At 39.1% G+C, this 20529-nt stretch overlaps 1 protein-coding gene across 4 annotated transcripts in view; it reads right to left on the reverse strand.

Moving 5' to 3' along the window:
- Nucleotides 1-8428: 8428 nt before the first annotated feature.
- Nucleotides 8429-20529, reverse strand: part of LOC126194912 (suppressor of cytokine signaling 2-like) — a 327850-nt gene continuing 315749 nt past the window's right edge. For all 4 annotated transcript variants that reach the window (XM_049933283.1, XM_049933278.1, XM_049933277.1 and 1 more), the window contains 3 exons: nucleotides 17520-17921; nucleotides 14028-14397; nucleotides 8429-11514 (listed from right to left, as the gene is read on the reverse strand). In XM_049933283.1, coding sequence (XP_049789240.1) covers nucleotides 11303-11514; nucleotides 14028-14397; nucleotides 17520-17897 — 960 coding nt within the window. In that variant the 5' untranslated portion in view covers nucleotides 17898-17921 and the 3' untranslated portion in view covers nucleotides 8429-11302. The remainder of the gene's footprint in view (nucleotides 11515-14027; nucleotides 14398-17519; nucleotides 17922-20529) is intronic.

The raw sequence follows: 20529 nt of genomic DNA on the forward strand, positions 1-20529 counted from the left end.
ATCTATTTATTTCTTCATTAAATCTTATTGTATTAACTTCCCCTCTATCAAATGAATTAACTATGGAAGGACATCTTCTTAACAATGATAAAATTAAAAACAACCAAAATGAAGTACTTTACCCATTAGAATTATTTGGTGGATTTTTTATGCATTTTCAAGAAATAATTTGGGAAGCAGATTTAACAGTAATTTTTACTTGGAGTTCAAGAAAAGATGAAGAAGTTCCTATTCTTCGATGGACTATTAATAATGACAATAATACACTTCTGGAAGAAGGCAAAATTGTTGTAAAAAGTAGGGAAATTCGTGTTCCTATTGTTAAATAGGAACCAGAATATTCGCTTGAATTAGAACAAGGAAGACTGAAAATCTTAAAATTCCAGTTTCTTTCTTTGAACTAATAACAGTTGAATTTGCTGGATTAAAAGGAAAAAGAAGTTTTGTACTAGATATTACAAATTATAATAAGTCTGCTGAATTTGATATGCCTTATTTTATTTTCGCTGTTTTCCAGACTAATCGAAAAAATAATGATTCTTCTTAATTCGACCATGTTAAATTACAAAATATTTATATGAAAAATGGAAGAAATGAAGTTTGTCCTGGAGAACTATGGAATATCGACCCCCGAATAACTTTTTAAAAACTTACAATGCTTGTAGAGGTTTAAAAATAATAACACATAATTTAAACCCACCCTCATGCAGAGACAAGGAATTGACATATCACCATAAAACACACATTCGTAATCGTCTGAAGACCATGTTTCTGAATTTAATCTGATTACATCCAGAAAGAAATCCAAGTCTTCAAAGCAGTTATTTATATTGTCTACCAAAGATCGAAAAAAATTCTTCCGAATCGTCTGAAATTCGTGACAATTCACCACACAAGATGGTTCTTCAATTAATACTTCTTTGAATATGCACTTTTCCTCCAATTCTTGTCCTATTATCCTATTCATGGCGGATCATTTATTTTCAGTGTTCAAGAGATTTTACAACCACATCAGTTTCTTGTTTCACTTTAAGGGCTGAAGAATTTCTGTTCTACATAAAGAATAATACTTGCACAAGTTCTAGGACCTCATAAAGCACAACTAATTCCATTTTAAGAAAACTATGACCTCAAGGAGAAATGAGGAAGCAACCCAATGTACATGAAAAACACGGCCTAGTGTGGTAGTCTCTGATTTTTGGGACTTCGAGAAACACAGGATACAAGGAATCTAAAAAAAAACCTGTATGTGGTGTATATCTGCTACATCATCCATAACATCACGCACAGCTTGTTCCATTTTGTGGATCATGCAGTGCACGACAATTAAATCCATACATAAATGATTACACAATAGAGCGACTAGCCTTTGTAATGTGCAGGCATTATTGATGCACCCTCCGTTGCGATTTCTACAAGATGGTTTTTTAGTACGTCCTATTTAATATCAAACTTATCAAGAGCTGCTAACAGTGCACTGAGAATGCATTCTCCTGTCCAACTTCCTTATGCAAGCATATCGGAAAAATAATTGCAGGCAACTCCTTCAAAGGACAAACTGACATACATTATTAAACAGGTTTTATTGGTTGTAGTTTCGTCCCTCATGACGCTAAAATTTGTACCCGATTCTATAAGGAAGTGAGCAAGGCATTTTTTTCCACTTCTTCTGCTATGCGTTCTCACTTCCCACGCCCGGGTTCCCGGGTTCGATTCCCAGTGGGGTCAGGGATTTTCTCTGCCTCGTGATGGCTGGGTGTTGTGTGCTGTCCTTAGGTTAGTTAGGTTTAAGTAGTTCTAAGTTCTAGGGGACTTATGACCACAGCAGTTGAGTCCCATAGTGCTCAGAGCCATTTGAACCATTTTTTTCTTCTGCTATGAACATAATATTTCGGTATGCATGGTCAGAATGAAGCATATTACCTACTGCTCAACCATTACACTTTTGTAGGTCGATTACTGCAGGATATGATTTGAATTTAGCTGTTAATATGCAGATCGGAGCAACGAAGCAGTTGTGATCACTTTTTCTTGATGTTGCTTTCACTTTCACTCACGTATTTTTCCAAACTTTTCGTTTGTTTGTTACACAAGATTTTACTCTGCCTGATCATCAATTTAGGCCGGCCGAGCGGTTCTAGGCGCTTCAGTCTGGAACCGAGAGACCGCTACGGTCGCAGGTTCGAATCCTGCCTCGAGCATGGATGTGTGTGCTGTTCTTAGGTTAGTTAGGTTTAAGTAGTTCTAAGTTCTAGGGGACTGATGACCTCAGATGTTAAGTCCCATAGTGCTCAGAGCCATTTGATTTGATCATCAATTTTATCATAGAGGACTTTTTTATTCTTTTTGCAGAAACACCAGCTGAAAACATGTTATCGGTACACACACTTTCCATACTTTCCTCCTTAAGTTCAAGAACTTCTGAACACACTATGCATATTACCAAGTTTTGGCCATCTACAGACAACCACAGCCTAGTCTTTTGCCACTTTTGATTACGCAATGCAACACAATTTCCTATTATAATTTCAAGCCTACTGTTACTCCCATTCCTACCTCAAAACTTCTCACAGGGTTCAGTCCCCAAACATTCTCTCTCTCTCTCTCTCTCTCTCTCTCTCTCTCTTTCTCTCTCTGTTTGTTAGTGCCATCATTACCATTCTATTTTTTTTCACCATCTCTTTTAACTCATTTGGAATCACTGTCAGTATCCTGACAGTCAGTGTTTACATGTGTATTTGGTAATGCACTGCTCTTAAGAATGGATGAAATTTTGCTTTGATAGCCATGCTGAAATACGGTAGTTCTTACAGGCCTGCAAGCACGCAGCTAACGAACAATGCTACTGAAGTGGGAAGTGTGCCATTGGCAGCCACGAGGGAGAACAACCGAAGGCACCAATTACTTTCGAGTATGCAATACTGGGTAACCTGTGATTTTAAGCTCAACCCACGCAGTCCGCAGATACCAAAGCCAGACTGTTGAATCCCGTCTGCTGGGTACCATTGCTCAATTTGCACTTTGCACTGCTTTGTGCTTTTATGCCATACGCTTTCGTCCACGCCACACTGTTGCCAAATCAGTGTGCACGCAGAAGGGAAATTCAGCTCCACCTCTCATGCACCTCTGTGGTGCAGCTTGGATGTAACGGACGGATGACCATAAATGAAAGCAACAATGACAGCATAAAAACAATGATTTAGTTGGGAATGATTTGAAATTGTTAAATACATAACTCTTTTTCCAAAATTAATAAGCAAACATGTTAGTAGGAATAGTGTATTAATACTCTACAAAATTTAAATTAAATGTAAAATTTTACACATCCAGTTACTGGGAAATAAACAGCCCTGGTTGGGATGGGTAATTTAAAAGCAAAGCAAGATGGGGGTGGGCGGTGGTTCGATATAGACAGAGAGAAATCCTCCCCCCATCCCCTCCCTGCTAGTTGCTCACTAACTCAACATCTATCTAACTGACAAATGGTGCTTGCCACAGTGAAAATATAGAGTTATGGTATTCTAAATGACAGACCCATTTTCAAAACTTTGTATTTATTCATGTACAAATTCAAAACGAACAAGCTTTGTACCATTGAAAAGAGGAAGTTCCAAAGGTTTTTTTCATGATGTTTGATATCAATTTAATAAATTTAGTAATTTATAATTAATTAGTCTTTAATAATTATATAATAATTAGGAAAGTGATAGATGTTATAAATGTTCAATGTGACCACTGTTGGCTGCACGGCAAACACCGACACCGTAGCCAAACTCATCCCACACATGCAAAAGTGTATGTGCTGTTACTGAGTACATGGCAGCAGTGATCCGGTTCCACAGATCGTTCAGAGTGGTCACTAGAGGCGGGACGTAAACAGCTTCCTTCACATAACCCCATAAGAAATAGTTGTAGGGTGTGAGATCAGGTGATCTCTGTGGCCAGAAGTGCAGAGCCGGGTCCTCAAGTCCTCTCCAACTGATCCAGCACAGAGGAAGGGAGTCATTCAAAAAGCCTCACACATCATGGTGCCAATAGGGTGCACCTCCATCACGTTGGAAAATGAAGTCCTTGGGAATCTTCCATAACTTGAGGGAACAGCCATTGTTCCAACATGTCCAGGTACATTATTCCCAGAACAGTTCTTTCCACAAAGAAAAATGGCCTACAAACCTTTGTATGGGATATGTCGTAGAACACGTTGGTCTTCGGTGAGTCTCTTGTGTTGCAATGCTGAATGTGGATTTTCCAAACCCCATATGCGAACCTTTTGCCTCTTGACTTTTACACTAAGGTGGAACGTTGCTTCATCGCTACAAATTACACCTGTAGAAATGTGTCATCCTCCGTCTTTGCTAGCACATAACCATAAGATGCGAAATGCTTGTCTTTGTCGTTGGTGTTGAGAGCCTGTACAAGTTTTAATCCATAGGGCTTGTACAACAAACACCATCTCAGAACTTTCCATACAGTTGGTTGGGGTATTTCAAGTTCTCGACTGGCTCTATTGGTAGATTTACTGGGACTGCGCACAAACTTTCTTGAATCCGTCGGATATCATCCTCTGACACATGCAGCCAGCCTGTGCTTTTTTCCTTTGCACACACTCCCAGTCTGATTAAATTGCTTAAATCAACAGCTAATGCTTTTGTGAGTTGGTGATTGAATACTGAATTTTGTATGAAATGCCCGCTTACTGCAATTTGCAACTCATTTTTCGCAAATTCAAGAACGCAGAAAACCTTGTGTTCCACGGTCGCCATGTCACTCACAACTGACAATGAAACGGACTGACAGCCATATTGCCGCACGAACACTAGCGGCCACTTCTGAAACCATTACTGCCCACCTGCCGCCGACCAAAAACTTTGAAACTTCCTCTTGTCATTGGCATAAACTTTGTTCAATTTTAATTTGTACTTGAATTTTTGAAAATGGGTCCATCATTTAGAATAACCCATTATTTAAATTAGTGAATTAGTTAGAATCACATACTGTTTGGAAGTTTGTTATTGTGTGTGCATGTACACTGGCTCAGAAGGACACAGTGTATCTTCAAGGTTGGATGACAATGGCAGTTTTGGTAGTGCTGTGGTACCTGCTGGCTTGCCAGTTATTCTGTGCTATGGTATTTGAGCTCAGGGAAGCAAGAGATGTGTTATGGTTGCTATGAAAAGAAAGGAGCTTTATTAAGTTGTAATGTTTAGACAGCATACAGGCAGTATCAGTTGGGTGCCAGGAAGTGGATTTCTGGGCCAGAGCTGTAAGATATTGTCGGGCAGGCAAGAAAGCAGCCACGCCATAACTGGTGGTGAGAACAGCACACTCAGAGTACCCAGGAGGTGCCTAGGTGATTGTATCCAGCTGGAGCATTACCGGCCAACAATTTCTAGAATGATCCTGAAAAATTTCAGTTCTTAGGAAGACTCAGGAAAAAGCAACACTATGAGATAAACTCGATCGAGAGTGCTGATAAGTCAATAGAGAAGCAACCATTACTGATGACCACGTCTGTCACTACTAGAGTTGGAAGGAGTCATTACCAGGAAGTGGGAACAGGTAAGTAGTCGTAGGGAGCAGTTCCACAGCCATCTTCACACTTTCAACGAAGGACAGCTGAGTTTCCAGTAAGAATCCAGCAACAGTTACTATCTTGAGTTTCATGCCTGTTGCAGGAGAAGAAGCACAATAGAGTTTGTCTCCAGTAGCAACAAATATTAGTTGATATTCTCTGTATGCGTGTCAGAATACAAGGAGGAACACGTGCTGTCATGCACTTTTCTCCTAATTACGAATAAGTTAAAAAAAAATTGTTCAAATGGCTCTGAGCACTATGGGACTTAACTTCTAAGGTCATCAGTCCCCTAGAACTTAGAACTACTTAAACCTAACTAACCTAAGGACATCACACACATCCATGCCCAAGGCAGGATTCGAACCTGCGACCGTAGCGGTCACGCGGTTCCAGACTGTAGCGCCTTTAACCGCTTGGCCACCACGGCCGGCTACGAATAAGTTACTTGGTTGTGTAAGTTAATATTTTCTGCCCATAAGAATATAAAAAACAACTGCTGTCTCACACTTGTCTCCAATTGTGGGTAAGATATCTGATTGTGTCTTATCAGAATGGAATGCAAGCAGAGGTCTCATCTCCAATAGAGCATGGTAGTACTCAAAAACTGAGAATTACCAGAAATGCGTAACATGTCGAGTGGTAGAGTGTACTCATTTGCAAAGATGTACAACCCCTGTAAGGTACATTTCTGAATAAGGATGAACTATTGAGAAATTAAATTGTTCTCAAATTGAATCTTTAAGTGTTAGCCATACAGGTGTACATGTATTCTACACTAGTTAGCTCTGAAGAAAGATGTCATCTAAAAGCTTACCAATGTTTTCATTCTTGTTTATGTGCTTAGTGGCTGCTCAGTACCTCAACTACCTGGCGAGTTACCTTTATCCCATCCATTACTTAAATTGACAAATACACCACATAGAGGAGGTTTTGAGTAACAGACAGACTCATTGAAAGAGGGTTGTTTGATATTATAAGCTATTGGACAGAGTCTTTCTTCATATGTAGATGCTTCTACATCCTAAGGAGGTTTCTGTCCAATAGCTTATAATATTTCCCTGATTTTGTATCACTACACGTTAACTATTCTCTACTCACTAAGGTGCAGGAAAGAGATGTACACTTAACTCTTTTCAGAGGTAATACGCCTTTATTGTCTATGATAATACCTATCATTGAAATATCGAGTGAAAGAAAATTAGTACTTATATAGTGTTTGAGATTTTATTGTGACTGCCACGACAAGCACTCCATCCTAGAATGTATGACTACTGTTTGAGCAAAAAGTACTGATTTATGCAGGGCTACTTTAAGGCAAAATGACACAAATGGCCACTTGGGCAGCCTGAGGTGCTCAGGTGCAAAGTTTGCATATGGGGTGTACTGCAATTAGTAGCAAAAACTGATTCAAATGTGTGATTACAGTCCACCACTGAATTCAATAACAAATAATGTCCTAATTGGTATAAATGTATTTGTAATGATAACATTTTTCATTAAGTGCCCATCTAAGTAGACACAAAGCTCACCCAAGACCCATCTTAACAAGAAATATTATACTACTTCAGCACATTACATGTTACAATTTACAGCAGACTCGTGCCAGTTACAGGTAATGTTCCATGTGTCATCCTTGCATTTGGATGCCTACTTCTCATCTCTGCTGTGAGTTATGAATTCTTCCAAACAAAAAACAGATCACCTCATAAATCTTGACAAGACTATACAATTTGGTGCTCCATAATTCAACTGAAGTGCTGTGCACTCACGTTTGAGATGACCTAAGGCAGAAAAACCATGAGGACTAAGTTCAGATGAGCTCGGAGACCAACCTTGATATCTATCTTGGACTATATAGGTGATTTAGAATTCATCTTATATCAGCAGAAAAACATATCTATGCCCCATCATGTGCATACAACATATCACGCCATTGTGCAAGTAAGGCAGGCCATGGATGGGATCTGAACATAAATAGAAGGGGAGTTAAGTGAATACATTTCAAAACATTTGTCATAAATAGGATACTATTTCATACTAAATCCAGTGGGCTCATAAACAAATATTTGAAATTAACTCATAAAAGGCTTGACTGTGGACCCATGTTTACTGAACTTCCTTGCATCTTTTGTCATATATTTTTACCCATGTCTACTTTTGCTGTTAATTGTGATCCAGCCTGTATGTATAACAAAGTTATTACAATGTTTAAAAGAAAAATACATAATGAATCCTGTGTTGCTCACAGCTTGTAGTAAATATTTTCATCTGATGCCATTTCAGTGATGGGTGTGTCAGTGTAAAAGTGTTGTTACCAGTAATCAAACTAAAATCCACAGGTTTAACACTGCCATTCAGCTTTGGAGGGGTATTATTATATTTCTGCCATGAGACAATGATTAGATGTCCAAGGAACTGAGGGGGACGATGTCAAATGATACTTCACTTGTGTGGAAAAATATCCTTGAAACAGCCCTGGATGTATGAACAAACCTTTCTGTCAGCACGATTTGGAAAGTTCAAAATTAATGAAATCGGTGTTATACTATTCTTGTCATTATCAGCAGAGCAACTTTGTATTAGTATTCTTCATGCCATTCATTTGTGACACCAGTTTTCCTTTAATAGATATGACTGGATTTTTTGGAAGCCCTAAACAATATATTAGATCCACATATAATCAGGCTGCAAGCACATCCTTTTTTGAGCACTACTTGGCTGTACGAACCATTAATACATTTTCAAATTTTGATAATTACAAAGGAAGATACTGTGACAGAATACTTGTACTTTTATGATCATCAATAAACATAGCACAAGGGAACATAAGGTAAATAACAACACTATGAGCTGAATAAATAGTATAATAATTTATATAATCAAACAGGCATAAATTGAAAGACATCAAATTTGTGTGAATTAATGGCAATGAACTATCATACAAATGAGGACTAATATGTTCTTTGAGGTGGTAGCAACATAAGCTGAAATACACTGGTAGAATACATGAGCTGAAATGGTTCCTTCACTTTACATTAAGGTCTGGGAATTGATAACTGAATTTTCTAACAGACATATCAGTGGGAGAAAAACAATAACATACCCAACAATATCAGTCACCTCAAATATCTTAACTGAACTGTAATGATAAATTTATTTGAATGCTGTCAAATTTATAGCAACATGACTATGTAATAAAATTTGATGTAATAACTCATGAAGTGTGACAATGGTGGGGGTATCTCTCCTGCCTTTTTTCCATTTGATGGGCTAGACATTCTTCATCATACAGGCAACCTACTCACACTGCTGAGGATTGCTTAAGTTATATATTATGTTTAACAGAAAAGATAATCAGCATAACATACCAAGTTATAAACTGCAGCACACCTTCTATTTAGATGTCTGAAAGTAAGTTAAAAATTTCACTAATAAAAGTGTACATGTCAAACAACAACTATATGATGTGGGTGCAACAGCACATTTAGGTATTGTTTCAGTTTATAAATCAGAGAAACACTGCATGTCTGTTAGAAAAAATTTACATTTTTCTTAAAAGAAACAAACAGATAATCCAGACCCATTACAATATGTATGAATTACAAAACCATTTTCATTTTATACCTAAAAAATGTGAAATTAATCACCAAATAATATTGTCAACTGATTCATATTACATCAGATGCTTTTTGTATGGTGTACATATATTATAATATTTTGACATGACCAAGAATGTTAAACTGGAAGCCCATTATGGTTCCTATTAGGAACTTACATCTTGAGTCTTTTTACCCAGCAGACACTTTGATTCTACTCTTGCGAGTAAGCAAATCATGGGAACAAATACGTTTGCCTGACACTACTATTTAATTGTTTATGACAATTTCATTTTGTACCTGCCACTATGGTTTTTTTTTAACAAAAACTCAATACTATTGCAAAGAACATGAGGTTTAATACTGTGTCAGAATTGTAGAATCCCAGCATACACTATTATACAGGAGGCACCTTTGTGAACAAATCGTATTATATATGCTGTTTACAACTCATTATATTGAATGAATACAACTGGTACAAATCAAGTGATGGCCAATGAAACATTTGTGCATGTTTATCATCTATTTCACATTTTCTGCTTTTTAGTTCCATAAAACTATTACAGATGTATAGGAACCTCAGTTGCTTACTGTATCTGATATGGTTCTTTTTGTTTATGACAGTATACATCTGTGTAACTGTATAGTACAGTCCAAAAAAATGAAGTTTGTGCCTGAAAGGTCAACACTGCATTTTCGAACTACTGGTGATGCAAATGCTCTTCAGGGTTCTCTTTTCTTATTCTTTCACATTCCTTCTACAGGAAAATAATATAGCCAAGTACAGTTTATGCTTAATTCTATGTTTTATTTGCCCAGAGTATGTTAGACACATTGTCAGACACTCTCTCTCTCTCTTAAGCACAACAAAGTACTATGCTCCCCTTTTTAAAAGGCACATGCTTCATTTGATTATGCTGTAACTTTGTTTATTTTAGTACAAAATAAGTGAAACTGTTTTGAGTAGTGCATAACTTGGTGCTCTCCTGTTATGCATGTGGTTTGCCTGTTGCAGCTAAAGGAGAACAGAACAGCTTGCATATGCCTGTGTCTATCACCATTACGATATTCTTCTCCATCCTGCAGAACAAAGAACAACTTTCTTACATAAAACAACTGTCTTATGAGACCAATATTGCTTGCTCCAGGATGAACTTTACAAAATTTACACATGCAATAATTGTCTTTCAGGAACACAATACCAGTGCACACAAAAATCATTAATCAGCAGAGTTTTGTTACACAATTTTGTCACACGCAAATAAGAACAGTATCCAAAAGAATTACTATTTTTACCTTGCAAATGAAGTACCAAAACCGATGGTGTTAAGGTTTCAGTTAATAAAAACATCAGAGATAGTTGTTTTCCAAAAATAAATTGTCTACACATATCCTTTAATCTTCTCAAACATCACAGACATCAAAATGAAAATCATAACAATGAGAAACAACATAACTTGCCAATTGCAGTCTGGACAGGACACTTTTACCTGGTTTTTGTAATATAATTTGAACAGAACTCTCAACAATATGAGAAAGATTCTGTACAGGCTTTCTAGTCAACTGGATGTTGTCTTTTAATGTTGTTTAGAACTGTCCACTTTTAATTTAGAGGCTCACTTTGTGCAGCAAACACTTTCATCTCATTTGCTTTTCTGTAAGAAGTAAGTCACACTTTTAAAATTTGATTATCACTGATCATATTATTATCCACCACAGGTGCGCTACAAATAATCTTAAGAGAAATAATGCAGAGAACTCAAGTGTGTTGATTAGTACTGCTAGGAAATAAAAATTCAAGAGTTTTGTGGAATAAAGTTGTAATTTCAGTTCTGACATTACTAGAAATGAGAATTCTGATTCATAGATTCTTTTATAAGTCTAACAAATAGCAATTATAACATTACTTTTAGAGTGAGACCACACTGGCACTTACACAATCAATATCCTCTTTTGTGAACAGCAGAATTTTGGAAGATACATAGTCATAAATATTTATGTGTCCTTTTTTAAAAGACTGACAGTTCATCTCTATTCTACATAATTTTTCAATAACAAAATTGCTCCCATATAACTGAAGTTCTGGATAAATCTTCACAGAAGATTGCAGCCAGCTTCTTGTTCTGATACATCAATGTTTGTAAGGGTATTCGCTGAGATATTCCTTTAATGTTAATGGCAATGGGAGATTTGTGGGGCGTCGTCCATTTAGTACACGATTCACAGCCAGCCTGGCACAGTGCTGCAAACTTGGTGGGTGCCCTTGTCGATAGAGTGGACGAGTCAGTACAATTGGTGAATACATCTGGCCATGCGCGTCCACCCACACCTGCTCTTTGCCTCCTGTGAAACAAAAGAATATTAATTAATATTTGTGCCTTCCTCTGGTGTGCACAAGTTAAATGCTATCAATATTTTGCTGCCTTACATTTGTCAACATTTTGTAAAGAATTCGACAGGTCAAATTTCCTTTACCATTCTAATTCATTTCCAGAAGTATTTGAAAATATTAGTTTTGGCATAAGTTCATAGCATTTTTGTTTTGAATGTTGGTATTCTGGTTGCTATGATTTTATTTATCAATTATCGTTATTTGTAGTTCACTGTTGTTATTCAAGTTAACATATTATCATTCTGTCATTTGTTCAGAGATAGTGAGTGGAGCTGTGGATACTAGAAAATGGAGTGCCTAATCGAGAAATTGGAACATTTCCAATATGTTCTGTTCGATTTCAGTAGAGAGTTGACAGCAGCAGAGGCAGCCAGAGACATCTGCACCATGTAAGGGGGTAATGCCATTGGACACAACATGGCAAGAGCATGGTTTTCTCATTTTAAGAAAAATCATTTTTGACGTTAGTGGCTCTCTATGCTCAGGAGCATCTTCAGAGTTTGATGAAGATCATTTAAACACATTAATCCACAATGATCCACGTCAATGTACTAGAGAATTGGCAGCTGCGATGAACTATGTTCATTGTACCATCGTGGGACATTTGCATTCAGTGGGAAAGGTAAAAAATCAGATGTATGGGTACCACATGCTCTAAAACAATATCAAAAAAATCAGCAGGTGACCATTTATGCATCTCTGCTTGCTCGTATCAGCTGGCTCATGAACAACACTGACCATTCCCATCCTGTATCATTACCGGTGACAAAAAATGCTGTCTTTATGCAAAGATAAGGAAAAGAAATGAATTATTGAGCCCAAATGAAGCAACAACTCTCTTACAAAGACCTGCGCGCATACACAGTCTAGTGAACTACAAATTGCTTCCCCAAGGTGTAACCATCACTGTTGACATTGATTATCAAAAACTGAGACATCTTGCAAATTTAATCCAAGGACAATAACCAGGCAGACTGTATGAAGTGACGCTACTCCATGATAACACCCACCTGCATTTTGCAAGACAGAAAAAAACAAACACTACACAGGAGTTGGGCTGGGAAGTCATTCATCATGCACCTTATTCATCTGATCTTGCACCCTCTGATTTTCGCCTTTCCCATTCTCAAACAACCTTCAAGGAACTCCTTTCCAGAAGAAAATGAGCTCTGAACATGACTCAACAAGTTCTTTGCCTGACTGATTTCTACAGTTGCGGAATCAAAAAATTACACCACCATTGCCAACTATTGTAAACAGTGAAGGAGAATACATTATTGATGTTTCTGTTATGTGTATCAGTTGTGTTTATTAAACTTACGGAAAAACATTATGAACTTATGCACCAACCAAATATTTCTAATTCTATTGACACTATTGTTTATTACAACTTTTTGATTAGTATCTTTGTAGTTTCCTGTGAGGACTAAGTAAAATTTCTTGTTCTCAACAGCACACAAGAAAGATTTTTTTTAAAGGTAAGAGTAGCTCTGCAGGTATAGGTACAGATATACTAGTTTACAACAGTATAGGCTTTTGCTGAAAATTGATAACCATCTTTTTAATATCTTTGTGTGGGAAAAAGAAAAATGCTTAAATCAAAGAATGTGTTGACTTGCAGAGGGGCACAACAAAAAGACTGCAATACATTTGAGCTTTTGGCCTCAAGACCTTCTTCTAAAGCAGAAAACACACCCTCACATTCACACAAGCACAACTCATACACATGGGACCACTGTCTTTGGCCATTGAGGCAGGTGTATATGCAGTCTGGCCTCAGCACCCAGAGACAGTGGTTATGTGTGTATTGTCTGCAACACAATGTCGCCTCTAAATGATGAGTAACAATCCTTTCCATATTACTGTCATTATTTCATCCTGGATTTTCCATTGTTTTAAATCAATGAAAGAATAGCCATGTTATGTCACCGCCTCCCTTTGAACTGAGAAATTTCTCCACTTACATTTATGCACAGACCTATACTGTGATCTTGAAATCCAAGCTACAGTGCACTGTTACCAGAGTGTAAAAGTCCTGGTAAGTGGAGAAGACAAAATCCTAGGGCCAAGTTACGATCAGGACTCAGACCAGCTGATTTCTCATTGTACTTATAACCACAAGGCAAATATCCCTACACAATATGATAGTGTTGGCAATCTTGAATGTAAACCCCTTTCTTTTCGTAGAAGATCTTTACAATGATTGTCACAGAATGACAGCCCAATGTCACACAAATAGAATGTGCTTAAATCTTCCACATGGCACAGGGCCACATTTACAGCTTGCCATATTGCAATTACTTAAGAAAGGCAGGTTGTGCCATAAAATTAATTACTAACAGTTACATAATAAGGAAGTGATACAAAGAGAGAACAAAAGAGTTGATGTACCAATAAATATGGTGACTTGGACAACTCGTATCCAATTTATTTCTTGAGAACCTGCAGTTTCTTCTCCACATACCTGCAGCACAATCTCGGTGCTGGGAGGAGGCCCGCCTCTGTGTCTCGGCAACGTAATGCTCGACTAATGCAACGACGCAGTTGAAGAGTGGCATGCTGGCAGTGAGTCGTGCCTCGGAATCGAGCCGAAACTGGCCTGCGACATAGTGCAGTCGGACTGATGTCGGGCCGCGCTCTGTTTGCACACTCAGCGAGAAGAGGAATCGAGCGTCTGACGAGTCGCGTACTAGGAACGTCCCGGGCTCTGAGGCACGCAGCAGCTCTGCTGACTGCTGCCACGACAGACCCTCGTAGTACCAGCCTGAGGCACGCAGTGCTGCCTGTGTAGCAGCCAGGCGGACCAGGTCCACATCTGATGATGGCTGCTGAACCTGCAATAGAAGGCAATAATGAGTAAGGCGATATAATGTAACTTGTCACAATTTGCAACTGTATTGCACATTCGTGTTTCATAGTCCATTTTACTGTTTGCAGCATAAAGATATAAATCTAAGTTACTTTATGAAAGCTGTAATTTTTACTATTCTACCAATTTCAAGTATAGTTCCTTCTCAGTCACAACAAGTATGGTTGGTAGGTTGGCTGACTGGGGGACGGGACCAAACAGCGAGGTCATTAGTCCCATCTGATCAGGGAAGGAAATTGGCCGTGTCCTGTCAAAGGAACCATCCTGGCATTTGCCTGAAGTGATTTAGGGAAATCTGGCAAATCTAAATCAGGATGGCGAGATGCAAGTTTCAACCATCATCCTCCTGAACGCGAGTCCAATGTTCTAACCAGTGTACCACCTCACGCAGTCCAACATGTACAAAATCATATAAAGCCTATTATATTATTTCACATATATGAATTATATACATACAAGGAAGGGGGCCAGGCCCAGCACTGAGATTGTGCTGCAGTTTTTAAGAAGTTTTACAAACTCATTTAAGCAAGTGATGTAGTGGTCGAAGAGTGAAACTGATTAAATGACAGATGTTCGTTATTTGGTATGACACCTATGCCATTATAAATATGATACCAATTGTGTGTGTGTGTGTGTGTGTGTGTGTGTGTGTGTGTGTGTGTGTGTGTGTTCCCACAAGACTAAACACTCAGCTACAGACTGCTGTGTATGTAACTTTGAACAGTTTTGTACTTAATAGCACTTGGAAAAACATCCTAATCTTCCGAGGGCAATTTTTTTCAAGTTTTGTGAAAACTGTGTCCTAGTGTTTTAGAAAACTGATTCCTAGTCACCGAGCTTCAAACTCTATAAGTGTGAAGAAAATCGAACCTCTAAGGTTCTCTCATTAATTAGATATCTGTATAAGCTGCTTCTTGTTTATTTATTTATTTACATTTTCTTTGCGTGGAGCCATCGTAATGATGTCTTTTCCAAACGACAGACTTAATACTATGGTTATATTTATACTTATAAAATACACTATATTCTGTAGCTGTTGCTTCTTATGTCTATTTTTTACATTTAACACATTACAACTGATATGCTAATGACTTATGTTACAACCAATATCTTAAAATTCATTGAAAGAATATAAACATTTTTCTATTAGAAAAGATTTTAATTTTGTTTTAAAAACATTTCCCATGTACGTTCTTAGAGAGTTTGGTAGCTTGTTATACCAAATCAAACCACCGATATATGGACTTCTATCAGTCATTTTTAACGTTGTTCTGTTACGGAAATAGTTACACTTTGTTCTAGTGCTGTGATCGTGTACATCACTGCCCTTGATAGCTTCTGTTGGTTGACTTATAAAAAATACAACTATTTTGAAGATGTACAGAGAATATACTGTCAGATATTCATGCTGCACAAACACTTCATGACATGAATCTCTATGTCCCATCCCATGTATAAGTCTCATTGCTCTTTTCTGGAGTAGTAGTATTCTTTTTAAATGTACATCAGCTACACAGTCCCACAGTTCAATTCCGTAATTGAGAAAGGAGTAAAGTGTTCAATAATATACTAATTTCAATGCTTGGCTAGGAACATCTTTGCGAGCTGGCTGAGGATATATATGGCACTACTGACTTTTCCGCATACGAAATTAATGTGGTATGTCCAGCGCAGATTTTCATCAACATATACACCCAGGAATTTACAGTTACCATTTTCTGTTGCAGAGATATTACACACACTATTCATATTGTTGTGATGAGAACTGCCTGCTTTAAATGTCAGTAGGCCTAGTTGAGATTTGGTGACATTCACCTTGAGTCCCTGATCATTGAAGCATTTTGTTACTTCTCTGACACCACTAGTAACAAGAGATTCTAGCTCTTTAGATTCGCTCCCATAGAATAAGATTGACGTGTCATCTGCATAGCTTACAATATGGGAGTTAACGGGTTGTGCAATCTCGTTAATATACCGGGCGATCAAAAAGTCAGTATAAATTTGAAAACTTAATAAACCATGGAATAATGTAGATAGAGAGGTAAAAATTGACACACATGCTTGGAATGACGTGGGGTTTTATTAGAACAAAAAAAAAAAAACACCCCATATTGCTAGACGCGTGAAACATCTCTTGTGCGCGTCGTTTGGTGATAATCGTGTGCTCAGCCACCACTTTCGTCATGTTTGGCCTCCCAGGTCCCCAGACCTCAGTCCGTGCGATTATTGGCTTTGGGGTTACCTGAAGTCGCAAGTGTTCGTGATCGACCGACATCTCTAGGGATGCTGAAAGACAACATCCGACGCCAATGCCTCACCATAACTCCGGACATGCTTTACAGTGCTGTTCACAACATTATTCCTCGACTACAGCTATTGTTGAGGAATGATGGTGGACATATTGAGCATTTCATGTAAAGAACATCATCTTTGCTTTGTCTTACTTTGTTGTGTTAATTATTGCTGTTCTGATCAAATGAAGCGCCATGTGTCAGACATTTTTGAACTTTTGTATTTTTTTGGTTCTAATAAAACTCCATGTCATTACAAGCATGTGTGTCGATTTGTACCTCTCTATCTACATTATTCCACGATTTATTCAGTTTTCAAATTTATACTGACTTTTTGATCACCCGGTATATAAGGAAAAGAAAGGGTGCAAGGATTGAGCCCTGTGGTACACCTTGTAATACAGATTCACTGCTGGACTGGGAGTTCATGATTTTATTATCTAGTTTGTATGACAATTTAGTTTTTGCGAAAGTATGCCTTCAAAGCGTTCAGTTTTCGCGAAAATCAAGCCTGGTGCAATGTTAAATGCAGTGGTGGAGAATATTACAACAGAAACAAGTCAATTGGACAAAGACGCTCACGTTGTGATTATTGGCGGCGGCAACGACGTATACAAAAACTAAAGCAAGACAGCCCTGCTTTTGTAACATATCACCAAAACTATTTCAAACGAACATTGTCATCACAAACGTGCCGGTGCGACACGATTTACCACGTGAGGCTGAGTCGGTTACAGAAAATGTGGGGTATGCGATAAATGGCTTATTTACTAGTGTACTCGTACGAGTAACTTACCGTGGAGGGTCGCGGCGCCGCGGGCAGGGCGGTGGCAGCCGGCGGCGCGGGGGCGGGCGGAAGCACGGGGGCGGCGGCTGCGACCACCACGGGGATGGGCGGCGCCCAGGGCAGCGGCGTCCACGCGAACGTCAGCGGCACCGACGGCGACGGCTGCGGGGAGCAGGACGGCGAGGACGACGAGTCCTTGGAGGCGGCGGTGGCGGCGGCGGCCGGGGGCGGCGCCGCGGGGGCGGGCTGCAGGAAGACGGCCGGGGGCGCCACCGACACGAGCCCGCCCCCGGCCATGGCTGCGAGCGCGCGCGACTGCTGGTGCTGGCACAGCGGCGCCGGCGGCAGCTCCAGCAGCTGCTGGCAGTTGGGGCAGCTCGTCAGCATCGCGCCATTCCAGCGCGGCCGCACCTGCACACAGCAAACGGCGCACCCTCAGCATCCGGCACGCGGAGCTCAACCCTATTTTTACTCTAGTAACACGTCACATCATCTCGAGTCCAACGCGTTCCGGCACTAAAGCCGCCCATTCACAGGCCAACACCCCTCCCCCACCCCCTCACCCCGGGCGTTCGCCCACTCGAGCATGTAATGGTACTTGAATTAGGTAACCATTACGGCACCTCCCCTCAACCTCTCGATACCAGCAATATTTTACTGTGTTTCTGTAGAATAGTTAACATATTTCTGTGACAACATTCAGATTTGATTTCATTAATGTAGAGGTTTGTATGAATATCAAGAGCTTTGATGGAAACCCAGTTCTAAGCAAAGAAGGGAAAGCAGAAACGTGGAAGGAGTATATAGAGGGTCTATACTAGGGCGATGTACTTGAGGACAATATTATGGAAAGGGAAGAGGATGTAGATGAAGATGAAATGGGAGATATGATACTGCGTGAAGAGTTTGACAGAGCACTGAAAGACCTGAGTCGAAACAAGGCCCCGGAGTAGACAACATTCCATTAGAACTACTGACAGCCTCGGGAGGGCCAGTCCTGACAAAACTCTACCATCTGGTGAGCATGATGTATGAGACAGGCGAAATACCCCCAGACTTCAAGAAGAATATAACAATTCCAACGCCAAAGAAAGCAGGTGTTGACAGATGTGAAAATTATCGAACTATCAGTTTAATAAGTCACAGCTACAAAATACTAACGCGAATTCTTTACAGACGAATGGAAAAGCTGATAGAAGCCGACCTCGGGGAAGATCAGTTTGGATTCCACAGATATGTTGGAACACGGGAGGCAATACTGACCCTATGACTTACCTTAGAAGAAAGATTAAGGAAAGGCAAACCTACGTTTCTAGCATTTGTAGACTAACAGAAAGCTTTTGACAATGTTGACTGGAATACTCTCTTTCAAATTCTGAAAGTGGCCGGGATAAAATACAGGGAGCGAAAGCGTATTTACAATTTGTAGAGAAACCAGATGGCAGTTATAAGAGCCGAGGGGTATGAAAGGGAAGCACTGGTTGGGAAGGGAGTGAGACAGGGTTGTAGCCTATCCTCGATGTTATTCAATCTGTATATTGAGCAAGCAATAAAGGAAACAAAAGAAAAGTTTGGAGTAGGTATTAAAATCCATGGAGAACAAATAAAAACTTTGAGGTTCGCCGATGACATTGTAATTCTGTCAGAGACAGCAAAGGACTTGCAAGAGCAGTTGAATGGAATGGACAGTGTCTTGAAAGGAGGGTATAAGATGAACACCAACAAAAGCAAAACGAAGATAACTGAATGTAGTCGAATTAAGTTTGGGTGATGCCGAGGGAATTACATTAGGAAATGAGACACTTAAAGTAATAAAGGAGTTTTGCTACTTGGGGAGCAAAATAACTGATGATGGTCGAAGTAGAGAGGATATAAAATGTAGACTGGCAATGGCAAGGAAAGGGTTTTTGAAGAAGAAAAATTTGTTATCATCGAGTATAGATTTAAATGTCAGGAAGTCGTTTCCGAAAGTATTTGTATTGAGTGTAGCCATGTATGGAAGTGAAACGTGAACGATAAATAGTTTAGACAAGAAGAGAATAGAAGCTTTCGAAATGTGGTGCCACAGAAGAATGCTGCAGATTAGATGGGTAGATCACATAACTAGTGAGGAGGTATTGAATAGAATTGGGGAGAAGAGGAGATTGTGGCACAACTTGACTAAAAGAAGGGATCGGTTGGTAGGACATGTTCTGAGACATCGAGGGATCACCAATTTAGTATTGGAGGGCAGTGTGGAGGGTAAAAATCGTAGAGGGAGACCAAGAGATGAATACACTAAGCAGATTCAGAAGGATGTAGGCTGCAGTAGGTCCTCGGAGATGAAGCTTGCACAGGATAGAGTAGCATGGAGAGCTCCATCAAACCAGTCTTGGGACTGAAGACCACAACAACAACTCATATACATCGATATGTTTATATTGCAATGATAGTATTCTTATGTGAATTCTTTCTTTTCTCACTATGATCTTTGACGTACTTGTAACTCTGATTTTGGGCGCGTAAGCGGTTATTAGAGAGTCAAGTCTTGGTCGTCAGGTCGAAAACACGCAAACTGTAGTAAGTTCATGAATTGTGAACTTTAACAGATATTTTCAAGTATATTTTATATTGTGAAGTGATGTTTTGTGACTTGCCTGATATTGCAACAAAAGTAATAAAAAAGAAGTGTAACTTAAATTCCGAGTGCTGATTACTTTTTTACATCACCATTGTGCTAACTTGCAAAAGTTTAATCTTCAAGAATGGTCGATGAAACACATCTATAAAACTTTTGAATATCGCAGAATAACACCTACGCCTCTTTGCATCCGAGCTTGGAATCATCACTACCTAGATTTTCGACGATTGAGCCATGAGTTCACAACGAGACCAGTGTGGGAAACACGAAAAGATTAGTGCGTAGTCTATCCATTATTTCATGACTTTATTAACTGTGCTCTAATGACACCTGCCATATAATATAACTTTGTTGTTGCCCGAAAATGCAATATTTAGCAGCGTGAGCAACACAATATTT

The sequence above is a fragment of the Schistocerca nitens genome, chromosome 7, assembly GCF_023898315.1.
Source record: "Schistocerca nitens isolate TAMUIC-IGC-003100 chromosome 7, iqSchNite1.1, whole genome shotgun sequence".
Lineage (NCBI taxonomy): Eukaryota > Metazoa > Arthropoda > Insecta > Orthoptera > Acrididae > Schistocerca > Schistocerca nitens.